Genomic DNA, 14,492 nt, shown 5'->3' on the forward strand with positions numbered 1-14,492 from the left:
GAAATTAGATCTTACCTGCTAATTTTCTTTCCTCTAGACCCTCCAGACCGGTCAAGAGCCCGCCCGGTGTTTTTCTGTAGGCCAGGAGGTAGACGTTAGTAATTGGATATCTCTTGGCAGCTGATGATTGTAGTTTACATAATTCAGACTCTTGGGTTTTTTCTGATGATTGTTACTATGAGTCTGAATCAGGTGTGGTTGGATAGCCCACCTGTGGAAGCACAAACAGAATCCAGTGAGTAAAACAGTTAAAAAGAACATATAGTGGTTCTTCCATTTGGCAATGTCCACGTACAGGGTTGATAGTTTTGTTTAGTGTTTTAGTTTCTCTGCTTTGTTACGGTTATACTGGCTAGTGGGGGTGCTGCACAGGTTATATATACAGTATCAAAAGCTCAGTGGTTTCTCAGTCTCCCTCTGCTGGTAGGAGTACATAACCCACGCGTCTTGACCGGTCTGGAGGGTCTAGAGGAAAGAAAATTAGCAGGTAAGATCTAATTTCACCATTTTCAAAGCGCTTAGCCTTCCAAAGTTCCATAGGTTTCTATGGAACTTTGGAAGGCTAAGTGCTTTGAAAATATGCCTCACTGTCATCTCCACTCTCTTACAGGTCCGCAAGCGGTCCATTTCCATTGCTTATTCCCGGATCTGGCGCCAGTTTGAGGTGTGGTTCGTTTCAAAGTCGATCACACCCACGAGGGCTACAGTCTCGCCAATACTGGAGTTTTTACAGGATGGTTTACAGAAAGGCTTGACCTACAATTCCCTGCGGGTGCAAGTGGCAGCATTGGCATGCTTTTGAGGAAAGGTCTCTGGCCTTTTCCTGGCCGCTCATCCAGACGTTGCCCGATTTTTAAGAGAGGCGCTCCGGCTTCGCCCTCCAGTACGGCTGTCGTGTCCGGCTTGGAACCTGGGGCTGGTGTTGAAAGTGCTCCAGTGTTCGCCCTTTGAGCCGCTGAGGCGAGCTTCAGAGAAGAATGGGACTCTAAAGACAGCCTTTTTGGTGGCCATTACTTCGGCGAGACGTGTGTCTGAGCTCCAGGCTCTGTCTTGTCGAGACCCCTTTCTGCAATTCTCAGAGTCCAGAGTAACGGTACGCACTGTGCCTTCCTTCCTGCCTAAGGTGGTTTCAGCGTTTCACCTAAACCAGCTCATTTATCTGCCCTCCTTTACTAGGGAGGAGTTTCCGGAATCTTTTGGGCAGTTACATCATCTGGATGTTCGCAGGGCTCTCTTGCAGTATCTACAAATGTCGAATAACTTCAGGACCTCTGATCACCTGTTTGTCTTGTTGTCAGGTCCTTGAAGGGGGTCTCCCGCATCTAAGGCCACTATAGCCCGTTGGCTCAAAGAAGTCATTTTTTCTGCGTATCTGCTGTCAGGGTGGTCTTCGCTTGACGCGTTTAAAGTGCATTCCACGATATAGAGGAAGGCGGGGGAAGCTAAGTATCTTTGGAGTGAGGGTGGTCAGTTGGAGAATGCACAGCTAGGGAGGTCCGCCTCAGAAAATGTTGTAAAGTACCAAAGGAAGCAGGTCACGACAACCTACACTCTGGCAGTAATAACACGTGGAGAGGTAGAGGTAGCACCATGAAGTGAAAAGATGGTTCGAGAGAATAGAGGGTGGGGGAGGGGGGGTATAGTTTTGGGAAGGGCAGTATTCCTTGCATATTGGAGAGTCATGTGCAATATTAGCTCGGAGAGAAATCTTTTGAAGGAACATATACAGAGGTGTTGCCTGCAAATACTGTTGGGATATAAACAAGGCAATAATACACAGAGTAAAACACGAGACATAATTATTGGAGTTTAATATAAAAGTTTATTGGTTATAGTTATGCAATTTACTTGTAATTGTACAGGAACACATTCATGAATATTTAAGAAGAAAAGAAGGAAGGAAAAGATTGGGGGGGGGGGAATGGATGATAGAAGTTTCAGGTTCATTAATACATGACAGAATTATTTATCAGATTTATATTGATTGATATGGAATTGTCTACCATGCGATCTCATCAATAACAATCGTTGAAACATAAAAAGTTAAACATAGAATGCGGTTGGGGGGGGGATAAAAGTTATAAAAGTTTGATGGCTGTAAGTAATGCTGTATTTTTGAAGTGTTGCTCCACTGAGTTCTGTAAAATTGCATTGACGCCGCTATGTTAAGGTGGATTTGTACTTTTTGACTTGTCATCAATAAAAACCGTTGAAACAAAGCACATTCCACAACGAAGTTGGAACACTTGTTACAGGAAAATGGAGAAATGTTGCCATATGAAGTCTTACAAGACAAGATAGGGTCTAACTGGGGAAATAGGTTTGCCTATATACAGGTTAAACACTATATGAAGACTTTGAATCAGGCCTCCTTGGGAAGTCAGGGGGCAAGGCTCCGGGGCTTTTTCAGTGAATTGGCGACAGACATTCGGTTTCTGATTTATATGGGGCCCTGGTCCGATGTAGGCCTACGAGACAATACGACGGAATTAAACACAAATGGGAACATGACTTAGGATTTTCGTTAGCGTCATGGGACGTGGCAGCTACCTTGAGGGGGATCCGATGGTTAGTCACGGATGAAAGACTGCGAGAATGTGGTTACAGAGTGCTTCTATGGGGCTACATGACCAAAGCACAGCTGGCTCACATGTTGGAGCCGGAGAGCTCCAACTGTTCCAAATGTGTGTGTGTGTGTGGGGGGGGGGGGGGGTCTCGGCTCTTTCTATCACGCAATGTGGCAATGCCCAAAGATACAAGCATTCTGGCAGCGGGTACATGGATTCCTGATCCGTCTGCGGAATAAAATTCAAGGAACAGTAAGGCAATTCCTGCTAGACCAACCTAGGGCCTTTGCCCCTTTACATGTCTTCTATACAAATTTGTATTGTTGTGCTGTTAGAGATGTCAATAAAAAAATATTTGAAACATAAAGCGCATTCCACGAGAGTGATTTCCTCTTCATGGGCCGAAACAGGAGCACTCTCTCTTGATGAGATCTGTAGTGCGGCTACTTGGGCTTCTAAGCTCTCCTTCGTCCGGCATTACAGGCTGGATGTTGCAGCGAAGCGGGCGCAATTTGGAGCGCAAGTGCTTGCTCGTGGAGTTGCATCTTCCCGCCCTAACTAGGGAGTGCTTTTGTACATCCCATCAGTTAATGGATTCATCTGCTGCTGATGACAAGGAAGGGAAAATTAGGTTCGTACCTTGGTAATTTTCTTTCCTTTAGTCACAGCAGATGAATCCATGATCCCTCCCTGTTTGAATCTTTTTTTTGTTTTTTTGTTCAGTTTTTCCTGCAGATATGTTCCCTCATTGGAAGAAGTTGGAAAACAGTCTTCAGGATTTCTGTTCTGTTACAGGAGGTTGAGATCGTCCCTCCTTTGTGTGATTATTGCTCCTGTTCTGGGACATTCGTTCGCTGTGAGGAAAGTGCATGTTATTCTATTTTGAGGATACACTCTGCTTTGGAAGTTTCGAATACTGAAGGCAGATGGGGCTAGCCGTCCTTAGAGCACTATGGTTTTTCAGTGTTCTCTATCTCCACCTGCTGGTAGGCGGACATAACCCATCAGTTAATGGATTCATCTGCTGTGACTAAAGGAAAGAAAATTACCAAGGTAAGAACCTAATTTTCCCTTCAGTTTACATACTGCCATACCGTGAGCCTTCAAGTTGATTTGCAAATAAATGTAACAATACAAATAGATATGAGACGATATACAATAACAAACAAAGTCCATATTTAGATAAAACTGGTCAAAGCGCTTTACACAGTTTGCAGAAAGAAAGCAATTTCCAAGGTTTTTAACCCAGTGTTAATGCATTGGGTCCAGTTGGAGGTTGAAACAGAGCTTAAAGAAAAGTTTCACTATTTTTTTTTCTCCTGTGGTAAGTTGGATAATGTTAAACAAGTAAGCAAAGTAGATTTTCTTGTGTGTTGCACACCATAACCCCAGTCTTAAATACATAGTGAAAATAACTTGTGAAGTAGCTGATGACAGAGGCTTGTAGCTTGTGATAAAATGTTCTTCCTCAGCGACCCTCCAGACCGGTCAAGACGCGTGGGTTATGTCCTCCTACCAGCAGAGGGAGACTGAGAAAACACTAAGCTTTTGAAGCCTGTATATATAACCTGTGCAGAACCTCCACTAGCCAGTATTTTCTCAGTCTCAGCAGAGGTAGCAGTTGACAGCCTGTGCAGTCTCCAATAATCTGGTGAGGTAGTTTGTCATTGGGTCGTAGGATTTTTTCCTTCCAAACTTTATTCTGTTGCAGTACCCTGTACGTGTGTGTGTAAAAAAAAAAAAAGTGCTTTGGGGCCCTGGGTCTGGTGGGGCCCAGTTTTTCCCCCTGGGGTGTTACACCTATGTTTGGGTCCCTCCCCCTGTGCTGCTCTCTATTTCTGTTTGCTTGGCAGCTTTGTGCCTCGGCTGCTTTCTCAGTATTGTAGCCTTGAGTGCCTTACAATTTCCAGATGCCAGAGTTAGAGTAAGATGCCTTTAAGGTCAGTTATTCTATTTCATTTTGCTTGCCAGCTTTGTGCCTCGGCTGCTTTCTCAGTATTGTAGCCTTGAGTGCCTTACAATTTCCAGATGCCAGAATTAGAGTACTGTGCCTTTAAGGTCAGTTATTCTATTTCGTTTTGCTTGGCAGCTTTGTGCCTCGGCTGCTTTCTCAGTATTGTAGCCTTGAGTGCCTTACAATTTCCAGCTGCCAGAGTTGGAGTACTGTGCCTTTAAGGGCATTTATTTCTTTATTTTCAGCGGACCGAACGGGGGTTTTGATTCCTTGCTGGAACGAGAGAGCAGCGCTTTCTCCAGTGCTTTTGCAGTGTGAGTGAGTTTTTGGTTTGGCGCGTTTGCGGAACAGCTTTTCCCTTCCCTCGTGGTTTATGGCGGCCCAGCTCCTCCGATGTCGCGCGTGCTCGTGGCGAGGGGTAGAGGCGCCAGGCGCTCAGTGTAGCTTTGCGGTGCACCTATAAAGGTGGCTGCGGCACCCCCCGACTTGACCGCGGAGGGATCGATGGTGTCGGGAGTCTCCGGGTCAGCGGGAGCGTAGGCAGGGCTGCTGTCAGCGGGAACAGTTTCGGCGGGAACAGCCGCCATCTTGAGTCTGACGCGGCCCGTGGAGCCAGCTGTTTTTGGGCCTGCGGCCTCCGTTTTTGGCACAAAAGGGCCTAATGACGGTCCAGGAATGGTGGGCTTTCCTCCAGATTTTGTCTGGACGCGGTATTAGGCTTGGAGATCGGGACCCCCCCTCCCCCCCCCCAATTGGAAGAGGGGGCTATTTCCGTCTTGGCTGAGAGACCACGGTTAGAGTGGTCAGAGGACAGGCAATGTTTTTTCTCCTGTAGCTGCAGAAGCTGCGCTTAGTGATCTGGGGGAGTCAGATGGAATTGACGGCTCTCAGGAGCAGGATTGTTGGATTCCTGGAGAGGATCCTTCAGTAGTGCGGATTTTCCATAGAGATGAGCTGTCAGAACTCATAGATCAGGTGTCGTCCACCCTTCAGTTTGGTCCTGAGGTGGCTTTGGGGGAAACTGTCCAGGATCCGTTGGTGAAGGGCATTCAGCGTCAGGCGTGATCCTTCCCTATGAACAAGGATCTCCGGGAGATGATTTGTCAGGAATGGGATTTGCCGTGTAAGGTGGCAAAGGCAATGGCGAGGCTTTATCCCCTCCCTCAGGACGATAGGGATTCCTTTAAGGCTCCCACGGTAGATGCAGTAGTGACGGCAGTAATTATAGCTACGGCTATCCCGGTTGATGGAGGAACGGCCCTCCGTGATCCTCAGGATAGGAAGTTGGGATCTTTTCTCAAGCGTAGTTTTGTTTTGTCGGCTCTAGCCCTGCAGGCCTCGGTTTGTGGGGGTCTGGTAGCTCGGGCATGTTTTCGTTGGGCCGAGAAGCTCCTGGATGATTCGGTAGATGTTGGTTCTTCTGGGGGTCAGGAGTTAGCCGACTTGGACATGGGTTCATCCTTTTTGTCTGAGGCTTTTATGATTTGTTGCCTACTTCAGACAAAAAAAAAAAATATGGCTATGGTTGTGGGTCTCTGCCACTTAAGGGAGCTATGCTCTTTGGAGAAGATTTGGACAAGTTAGTGTGAGGTCTTAGTGATACCAAGGTTCTATGGCTTCCAGATTTTCGGTTCAAGGCAGGGGCCAGAACTAGTTCCTCTCTGGGACGGTTTAGGGAGGCTCAGCGGTATAGGCCGGGCAGATCGAGTGGGACCTACCCCTAGCTGTCTGTTTGTCCAATTTAGATTGTAAGCTCTGTTGAGCAGGGACTGACTTTTCATGTTAATTTGTACAGCGCTGCATAAGTCTAGTAGTGCTATAGAAATGTTTAATAGTAGTAGGACCTCTAGGGGTCGGTTTTTCCAGCGCACACAGTTCTTTCGTGAGAGTCGTCGCGGAGGGCGTGGCTTTTCCGCGGGAGGTTAGTATTCAGGCCACAATTCCCAGGCTCTGGTGCATGTTGGGGCTCGGCTGAGTCTGTTTTACCAGAGTTGGGCCCAAATCAGGTCAGATCAGTGGGTTCTCAAGGTGTTTCGAGGCGGATGTGCGCTGGAATTCGAAAGCTGTTCTCCCGAAGTGTTTCTGGAATCCCTCTGTCGGTCTTGGAGCAAGAGGGCAGCAGTGAGGGACACTCTGCGGTGGCTGCTCGCGTTGGGAGCCGTGGTTCCTGTTCCTTCAGATCAGCAACGCTCAGGGTGCTATTTGATCTATTTTGTGGTCCACAAGAAAGAGGACACTTTTCGTCCCATTTTAGATCTCAAAAGGGTCAATGCGGCACTCAAGGTGCCCTCTTTCCGGATGGAGACGTTGCGGTCGGTCACTGGTGCGGTCAGGAAAGGAGAGTTTCTCACTTCCCTGGATTTGACGGAAGCTTATCTTCACTTTCCTTTGTGCAGCCTTTTGGTTCCAAGTTACAGGGTCCGATTCGTCGGTTCCTTGCAGAGAAGGCGCCGACGGCCCGTACTTATCGTCAGGTCCTGGGCCTGATGGCGGCGACCATAGAGGTAGTTCCGTGGGCCAGGGCGCACATGCGTCAGGTACAGTCAGCTCTGCTCAGTCGTTGGTCCCCTCTGTCGCAGGACTTGGAAATGTGTTGTCCGCTGTCGGTGGCCCCTCGTCTCAGTCTCCGCTGGTGGCTCAGTCCGCGCAATTTGGGAAAGGAATGCCGTTGGAGTCCCCACGGGGGCTGATAATGGTCACGGATGCCAGTCTGCAAGGTTGGGGGGCACATTGTCTCAGTCAGGTAGCTCAAGGCCGGTGGTCTCGGGCAGAAGCAGAGTGGTCCATCAACCGGCTGGAAACTCGGGCCATTCGGGTGGCGCGCCAGGCCTTGACGTCGGTGGTTCGCCACAAGGCAGTCCGAGTGCTCTGTGACAATGCCATGGCAGTAGCATATGTCAACCGTCAAGGGGGGAACAAAGAGCCTTGGCGGCGCAGTTGAACTCATCTTCAGGCTCTCTTGGCAGCGCATGTGGCCGGGGTAGGTCACATAGATGCAGATTATCTCAGCAGGCACACTCTAGATCCCAGAGAGTGGTCTTTTCTTCGGTCAGTGTTCCAGTGAGTTGTGTCGGTCTGGGGACTTTCGGTGATCTTAGCGCAACGGCTCGCTATGCGCAAGTTCAGAGATTTTTTTTTTTTTTTTCAGTCGCTGAAGAGACCCTTGAGCGGAGGAAATCGACACTCTTCTGTTGCCTTGGCTTCGGGAGTGACTGTATGTGTTTCCTCTGTGGCTGTTAGTCGGTCGAGTAATATAGCGCATCGAACATCACTCCGGTCGGGTGATTCTGGTAGCTTCGGTTTGGCAGCGTCGACCATGGTATGGAGACCTGGTGCGGTTGGCAGAGGCGGCGGCCCTGCCTTTGTTGGGATCAGTTCTGTGTCAAGGTCCGATAATCATGCCGGATCCGGCTCGGTTTTCGCTTATGGTTTGGCTCTTGAGCGGCACAAGTTGAAGAAGAAGGGGCTTTCGTCCAGTGGCTTTGCTACGATGTTGAGTTGCCGTAGACGATCCACTTCCTTGGTGTATGTCCGGGTTTGGAGAATCTTTGAGCACTGGTGTGAAGACCATCGAGTTCGGCCGTTTCACTCTTCGGTGGCGGAAGTTTTGGAATTTTTGCACGATGGTGTTGATAGAGGTCTGGCCTTGTCTACACTGAAGGTTCAGGTGGCAGCTTTGTCATGTTTTCGTGGGAAGCTTCAGTGAAAGTCCTTCGCGTCTGTGCCTGAGGTAGTGCGTTTTTTGAAGGGTGTTAAGTTGCTGCGTCCGCCTCAGTGACGGATGGTGCCTCCGTGGGATTTGAAGCTAGTTTTGGATGCTTTGATCAGGCCTCCGTTTGTGCCTCTGGTATCGGCATCTTGTAAGGATTTATCTTTAAAGGCGGTCTTGTTGGTGGCGATTACTTCAGCACGGAGTGTTTCAGAGCTTCAGGCTTTGTCTTTTAGGGAACCATTTTTGTCCTTTCTGAGGGAAAGGTTTCGTTGCGGACGGTGCTTTCCTTTTTTGCCCAAGGTGGTTTCCGAGTTCCATGTTAATCAGGTCATCTCTCTGCCAGTGTTGGGTGATATGGCTGGAGATTCGGAGCAGCGTGGTATTGCCAAGCTGGATGTCAGGAGAGTTTTGAGTTGTTATCTCTCTGGAACTCAGGACTTCAGAGCCTCTGACCGTTTGTTCGTTCTTCATGGTGGCCCAAAGAAGGGTGCAGCGGCTCCTAAGGTGACCATAGCACGGTGGTTGAAGGAGGCGGTTGCATCTGCTTACTTGGTGAACGGTCCTGTGGTGCCTAGGGGCTGGTCTGCTCATTCCACTAGGGGAATGGCAGCCTCATGGGCGGAGAATAGTATGATTTCTCTGTTAGATATTTGTCGGGCTGCGGTTTGGTTTTCGTTGCATTCCTTTGTGAAGCATTATAGGATTCCTGTGCATGCAAAGGACGAGGTGCGCTTTGGGGCAGCAGTTTTGACCTCTGGCCTTAGTAGGTCCCTCCCATAAGTTAGTTACTGCTCTGGTACGTCCCACGCGTCTTGACCGGTCTGGAGGGTCGCTGAGGAAGGTGAAATTAGATCTTACCTGCTAATTTTCTTTCCTCTAGACCCTCCAGACCGGTCAAGAGCCCGCCCTGTCTGTATTGGAGGCCAGGAGGTGTATTTGTTGGATAATTCTTGGCTGCTGTAAATTGTTGTTTCTCTAATTGCAGACTGTTTATTTCTGTTTTGTGATAGGAGTCCGGGACAGGTGGGGCTCTTCTTTGATAGTCCACCTGTAGAAGCCCAACTGTTTTATCAAAGGCAAAGGAACATGTTTCCGTAAGAGCAAGCGGAAGATGTTTCTTGTTTTTTGCAGTTTACTGTGACCACGTACAGGGTTGCTAGTTGTTGTTAGTGTTTTTTGTTTCTCTGCTTTGTCAGGGGTATACTGGCTAGTGGAGGTTCTGCACAGGTTATATATACAGGCTTCAAAAGCTTAGTGTTTTCTCAGTCTCCCTCTGCTGGTAGGAGGACATAACCCACGCGTCTTGACCGGTCTGGAGGGTCTAGAGGAAAGAAAATTAGCAGGTAAGATCTAATTTCACCTTGCTGTATACCTTACTGCACACTTTAGATTACATTAAAAACAGTTTAGTACTTTTCTCAATCTTTTATTAACAATACTGTTAAACTGATTTACAATTGTATTGCTAGATATCATCAGGTATCAATAAAAAAACATCAAAAGCAAAGAAACTGATTGAAAAAGCAAAGGCTATGCAGCACAATATATCAAAGGGGAATGTGGAAACACCAGCATATCTCAGACGGTCTTCTAGGCAACAGGCTCTGGCTGAAAGGAAATATTTATGTGAAAGTGAGGTAAGCTCCAGTTTGGAAGAAAAATAATTGTATTATTTAGGATGAGTAGTTTAAAGTGATTCTTTATAGGGAATACCACTTCACCTGATGCATTGGTTGGGCAAACAACACAGATGTTACACAATTTGTAATAAAGATTTATGTTAACTATATAACAGTTCCCCAAAGATTTTATTAATAATTATCCCTGGAAACCTTGTTCCATCTAAATCTCTGTCTTTCCTAGGAGAAGCATCCAGTGATGCTCCATTGAGAGTGGATCATCCAGCTAAGAAAAAGGCATTAATATCGGTTTGCATGGAAGAAGAGCTGTGCCAGCATTTTAGATACAGGGCATAATTTTCTTGACCAGTATTTCTCTGCTACTTGAAGCTGAATGGCTAGTTTAGCCCCAGGCAACTGAAAGTGCAGTATATTAAGAACTAGCCAAGACACTCACTCTTCCCAGACCCCTCCCCCCCCCCCCCCCCCCCCCCCCCACTATAGAGAAATTTGCTTTATAGAAATTGTGCCTGTGGGGAAAATATGTTTTATAAAGGTTATAGAACTTGTAAAGAATTATCACTTTTTTTTTTTTCATATCATAATGCTGCTTGTTGATCTGCAGCATGATCTCATTAAAGAGCAGTTTGACCTTCTCGGTCCTGCATGTTATACAGACCTCATGTATATCCTTAGAGGAAAGGTGAAACCAGACTCATAATGTTCTGTTTCCTTGTCAGGATCCGTGCTCTAATAATACGCCTTCTCTTGGATGTGAAGGTCCAAAGAAACTTAGAAGTTTAAACGATGTGTTGGGAAAAAGCACTAAACCAATTAAAACTGTTAAAAGCTCTTCTGGTAAGTTGACAATTCATAACTTTAACCTTAATGTGTCATTCGTTAGCATTCATACCAGACCAGTCCAGAACATTTGGGTTATGTCCATCAATCAGTAGATGGAAACAGAGAAAGAGAGTTCTATGTGATTCACCCCTTAAAGGCACTATGCAGCCTCAGAATGCTTAGTATTTCTGTTTCTAGTGGATGGGATGGATGGACCATGCAGTTCCTACACTGGTTACTGAGGCAGCTCCTGTCCATTTGAAGAACTGTGTCAATAGTGCAGGAGGTGTGTGCTGTTTTTTGAAGAGAATTGCAGCTTGGGTGATACTCGGAGGAATCCTAGTTCTCCCTTCCTCCCCTCATTGACTACACTGCTATGTCTAGAAAGCATGAAGTGAGAGGCAAAGATCATTAGATGATAAAACTTCCAAGTTCCTTTTCTGTCAGTGCTTTTAAGACGGATTTGACTGTGGCTTCGGGCTGTTGGTGACAATGGGCTTTTCAGTGAGGCTGTTTGGCTGTGCCCAAGGTTTTTATGCCAAGAATGTTTTCCATACAGTAACTTTTCCTTTGTGGCACATAGACTGCACTGGCAGGCTTAATTTCCTTTCCAACCGTGTTGCACTGATGAATTAGGCTAAATAGCTTGGGCAGACCACACGAGCGACTGTCTCTCTGCCAGTATCTATAGCGGGTCCTCAGCAAAACCTCCTACTCGGGTCAGCTCCTCCATCTCTCCCATTTTATAAGTCTCCGAGGCAGTTTCTGCTGATTTTAAACTATTCTGTGTAACTTTTAGCTTGTACACCACCTAGACACTTGCCCTGATAGGTGGGACAGTAAACCTCTAAAAAAACTTGAAGCTTGATTTTACACACGTAAACCATATCAGACAACATTTTTGCTTCTTGGTGCAAAAGTTCTGTTGCTACTTTGCATTCCTTTGAGGGAGCTCTCTTATGCCAAATTAGTTTATTTTGACTGGTCCAGAGGGAACTTGGGTTCTATGCTGCATTTCTATAGCGAGTGGAGTTTAAAAAAACAACCAAACAAACAAAAAGTTAGTCTCCTCTGACATTTGGGGGGTGGGGGGCACAGAGTTAACATGGGGGGTCTCTAGGCATATAGGTGTGAGTAGGGCTTGGTATACTCCTAAATAATGGTTCCATGACCTCTTGGAAGGTGACTGTAGATTTCAGGTTTTCCCAGTGCGAGACTGTGCCATTCTTGATTCATGTCTTGAGCAGCTCCGACCTATCTTTAAAGCCAGTCCTGATGAAAGCATCTTCAGCGTTGGCATCGGAAAAATGTCTGCACACTTTGCAGAACACTGCATCTCTATCTACACTAAATTCCAACCAGTGAAATTTATACCAGTGAGAGGAAAAGGTTTAGGACTTGTCACCAATTGTACAAACAGGGAAAGCCCAATGTTAGATAAATCAGAAGGTAATTCTTTTAGTTCCATTCCAGATCTAATCTGTGGGTATAAAGTGGAACGTAGAGGGACCAGCCAGTGATGCATTTCTATCCCACCCCCCCTCACTCTCTCCTCAATCACTGGCTGACTACTTCCGCGACAAGGTCCAGAAGATCAACCTTGAATTCACCACCAAACCCTCCCCTCCTCTTCATCCCATTACCCACTCCCCCAACCAACCAACCCAGGCCGCCGCCTCCTCTTTTCCTGATATCACCGAAGAGGAAACCGCCCATCTCCTCTCCTCCTCGAAATGCACCACCTGTTCCTCAGACCCCATCCCCACCAACTTACTTAACACCATCTCTCCTACTATCACCCCCCCCCCCCTATCTGTCATATCCTTAACCTCTCTTTCCACTGCAACTGTCCCGGACACCTTCAATCATGCCGTAGTCACACCCCTCCTCAAAAAGCCATCACTTGACCCTACCTGTCTCTCCAACTACCGCCCCATTTCCCTCCTACCTTTCCTCTCCAAGATACGTCCACAGCCATTGCCTCGATTTTCTCTCCTCTCATGCCATTCTCGATCCGCTTCAATCCGGCTTTCGCCCCCGCACTCGACAGAAACGGCACTATCTAAAGTCTGCAATGACCTACTCCTCGCCAAATCCAAAGGTCACTACTCCATCCTCATCCTCCTCGACCTATCCGCCGCCTTTGACACTGTCAATCATAACTTACTTCTTGACACTCTGTCCTCCTTTGGATTCCAGGGCTCTGTCCTCTCCTGGTTCTCCTCTTATCTCTCCCATCGTACCTTCAGAGTACACTCTCAGGGTTCGTCCTCCTCCCCTATCCCACTCTCTGTCGGAGTCCCCCAGGGATCTGTCCTTGGACCCCTCCTTTTCTCAATCTACACCTCTTCCCTGGGCTCCCTGATTTCATCTCATGGCTTCCACTACCATCTCTATGCTGACGACACACCAGACATCACTGCGGAAACCCAGGCCAAAGTATCGGCCTGCTTATCCGACATTGCTGCATGGATGTCCAATCGCCACCTGAAACTGAACATGGCCAAGACCGAACTTCTTGTCTTCCCACCCAAACCCACCTCTCCTCTCCCTCCACTCTCTATTTCAGTTGATAACACCCTCATCGTCCCCGTCTCATCTGCCCGCAACCTCGGTGTCATCTTCGACTCCTCCCTCTCCTTCTCTGCACATATCCAGCAGATAGCCAAGACCTGTCGCTTCTTCCTCTATAACATTAGCAAAATTTGCCCTTTCCTCTCTGAGCACACCACCCGTTCTCTCATCCACTCTCTCATTACCTCTCGCCTTGACTACTGCAACCTACTCCTCACTGGCCTCCCACTTAGCCATCTATCCCCCCTTCAGTCCATTCAGAACTCGGCTGCACGTCTTCCGCCTGGACCGATATACTCATATCACCCCTCTCCTCAAGTCACTTCACTGGCTTCCAATCAGGTACCGCATACAGTTCAAGCTTCTCCTACTAACCTACCATTGCACTCGATCTGCAGCCCCTCCTTACCTCTCTACCATCATCTCCCCTTACGTTCCTACCCGTAACCTCTGCTCTCTAGACAAATCCCTCCTTTCAGTACCCTTCTCCACCACCGCCATCTCCAGGCTCCGCCCTTTCTGCCTCGCCTCACCTCAAGCGTGGAACAAACTCCCTGAGCACATACGCCAAGCCCCCTCCCTGCCCATCTTCAAATCACTGCTCAAAGCCCACCTCTTCAATGTCACCTTTGGCACCTAACCACCACACCTATACTCAGAAATCTAGACTACACCAACTTGACATTTTGTCCTTTAGATTGTAAGCTCACCTGAGCAGGGACCGTCCTTTGTTAAATTGTACAGCGCTGCGTAACCCTAGTAGCGCTCTAGAAATGTTAAGTAGTAGTAGTATCTGTATCCTCACCATGTTCTTCTAGACATGGTTTTTTGAAGTAGGTTAGCGAAGAACTTTGTTTTCGCCATGGGGGTAGACTAAGGAACACTATCAAGAAATTATTTTTTTTTTCTTGGGAACACTGTCAAGAACTTTGTCTCTCTTCTGAAAACAGGCCAGATAATGGTCCATTACAGGTTTCCTCACCAAAAGTTAACCATACACCTATAAGTAAAAACAGCTTCTATAAGGCTGAAATGATAATGATATCATCTAAAAGCAACAGTCCAATTAGGTAAATACAAACAAAACTTTGGTTCTGTGTTGGTTTCTAAACTTTGACTAGCCTTTTGTATAATTGATAACCTAGGGGTAATTTTTATTACCAGGTGCCTATAAAAATAATCTTGGAAGATATTTTTTTAATGCCTGTTATATAAAGGCAACA

At 47.1% G+C, this 14,492-nt stretch overlaps 1 protein-coding gene across 2 annotated transcripts in view; it reads left to right on the forward strand.

Moving 5' to 3' along the window:
* The window catches only part of ATAD5 (ATPase family AAA domain containing 5), a 170,835-nt gene that overhangs the window by 27,962 nt on the left and 128,381 nt on the right, over positions 1 to 14,492 (forward strand). For both annotated transcript variants that reach the window (XM_030208396.1, XM_030208395.1), the window contains exons 4-5: positions 9,703 to 9,870; positions 10,593 to 10,710. In XM_030208396.1, the coding sequence (XP_030064256.1) occupies positions 9,703 to 9,870; positions 10,593 to 10,710 (286 nt within the window). The remainder of the gene's footprint in view (positions 1 to 9,702; positions 9,871 to 10,592; positions 10,711 to 14,492) is intronic.

Source organism: Microcaecilia unicolor, chromosome 6 (genome assembly GCF_901765095.1).
Source record: "Microcaecilia unicolor chromosome 6, aMicUni1.1, whole genome shotgun sequence".
NCBI lineage: Eukaryota > Metazoa > Chordata > Amphibia > Gymnophiona > Siphonopidae > Microcaecilia > Microcaecilia unicolor.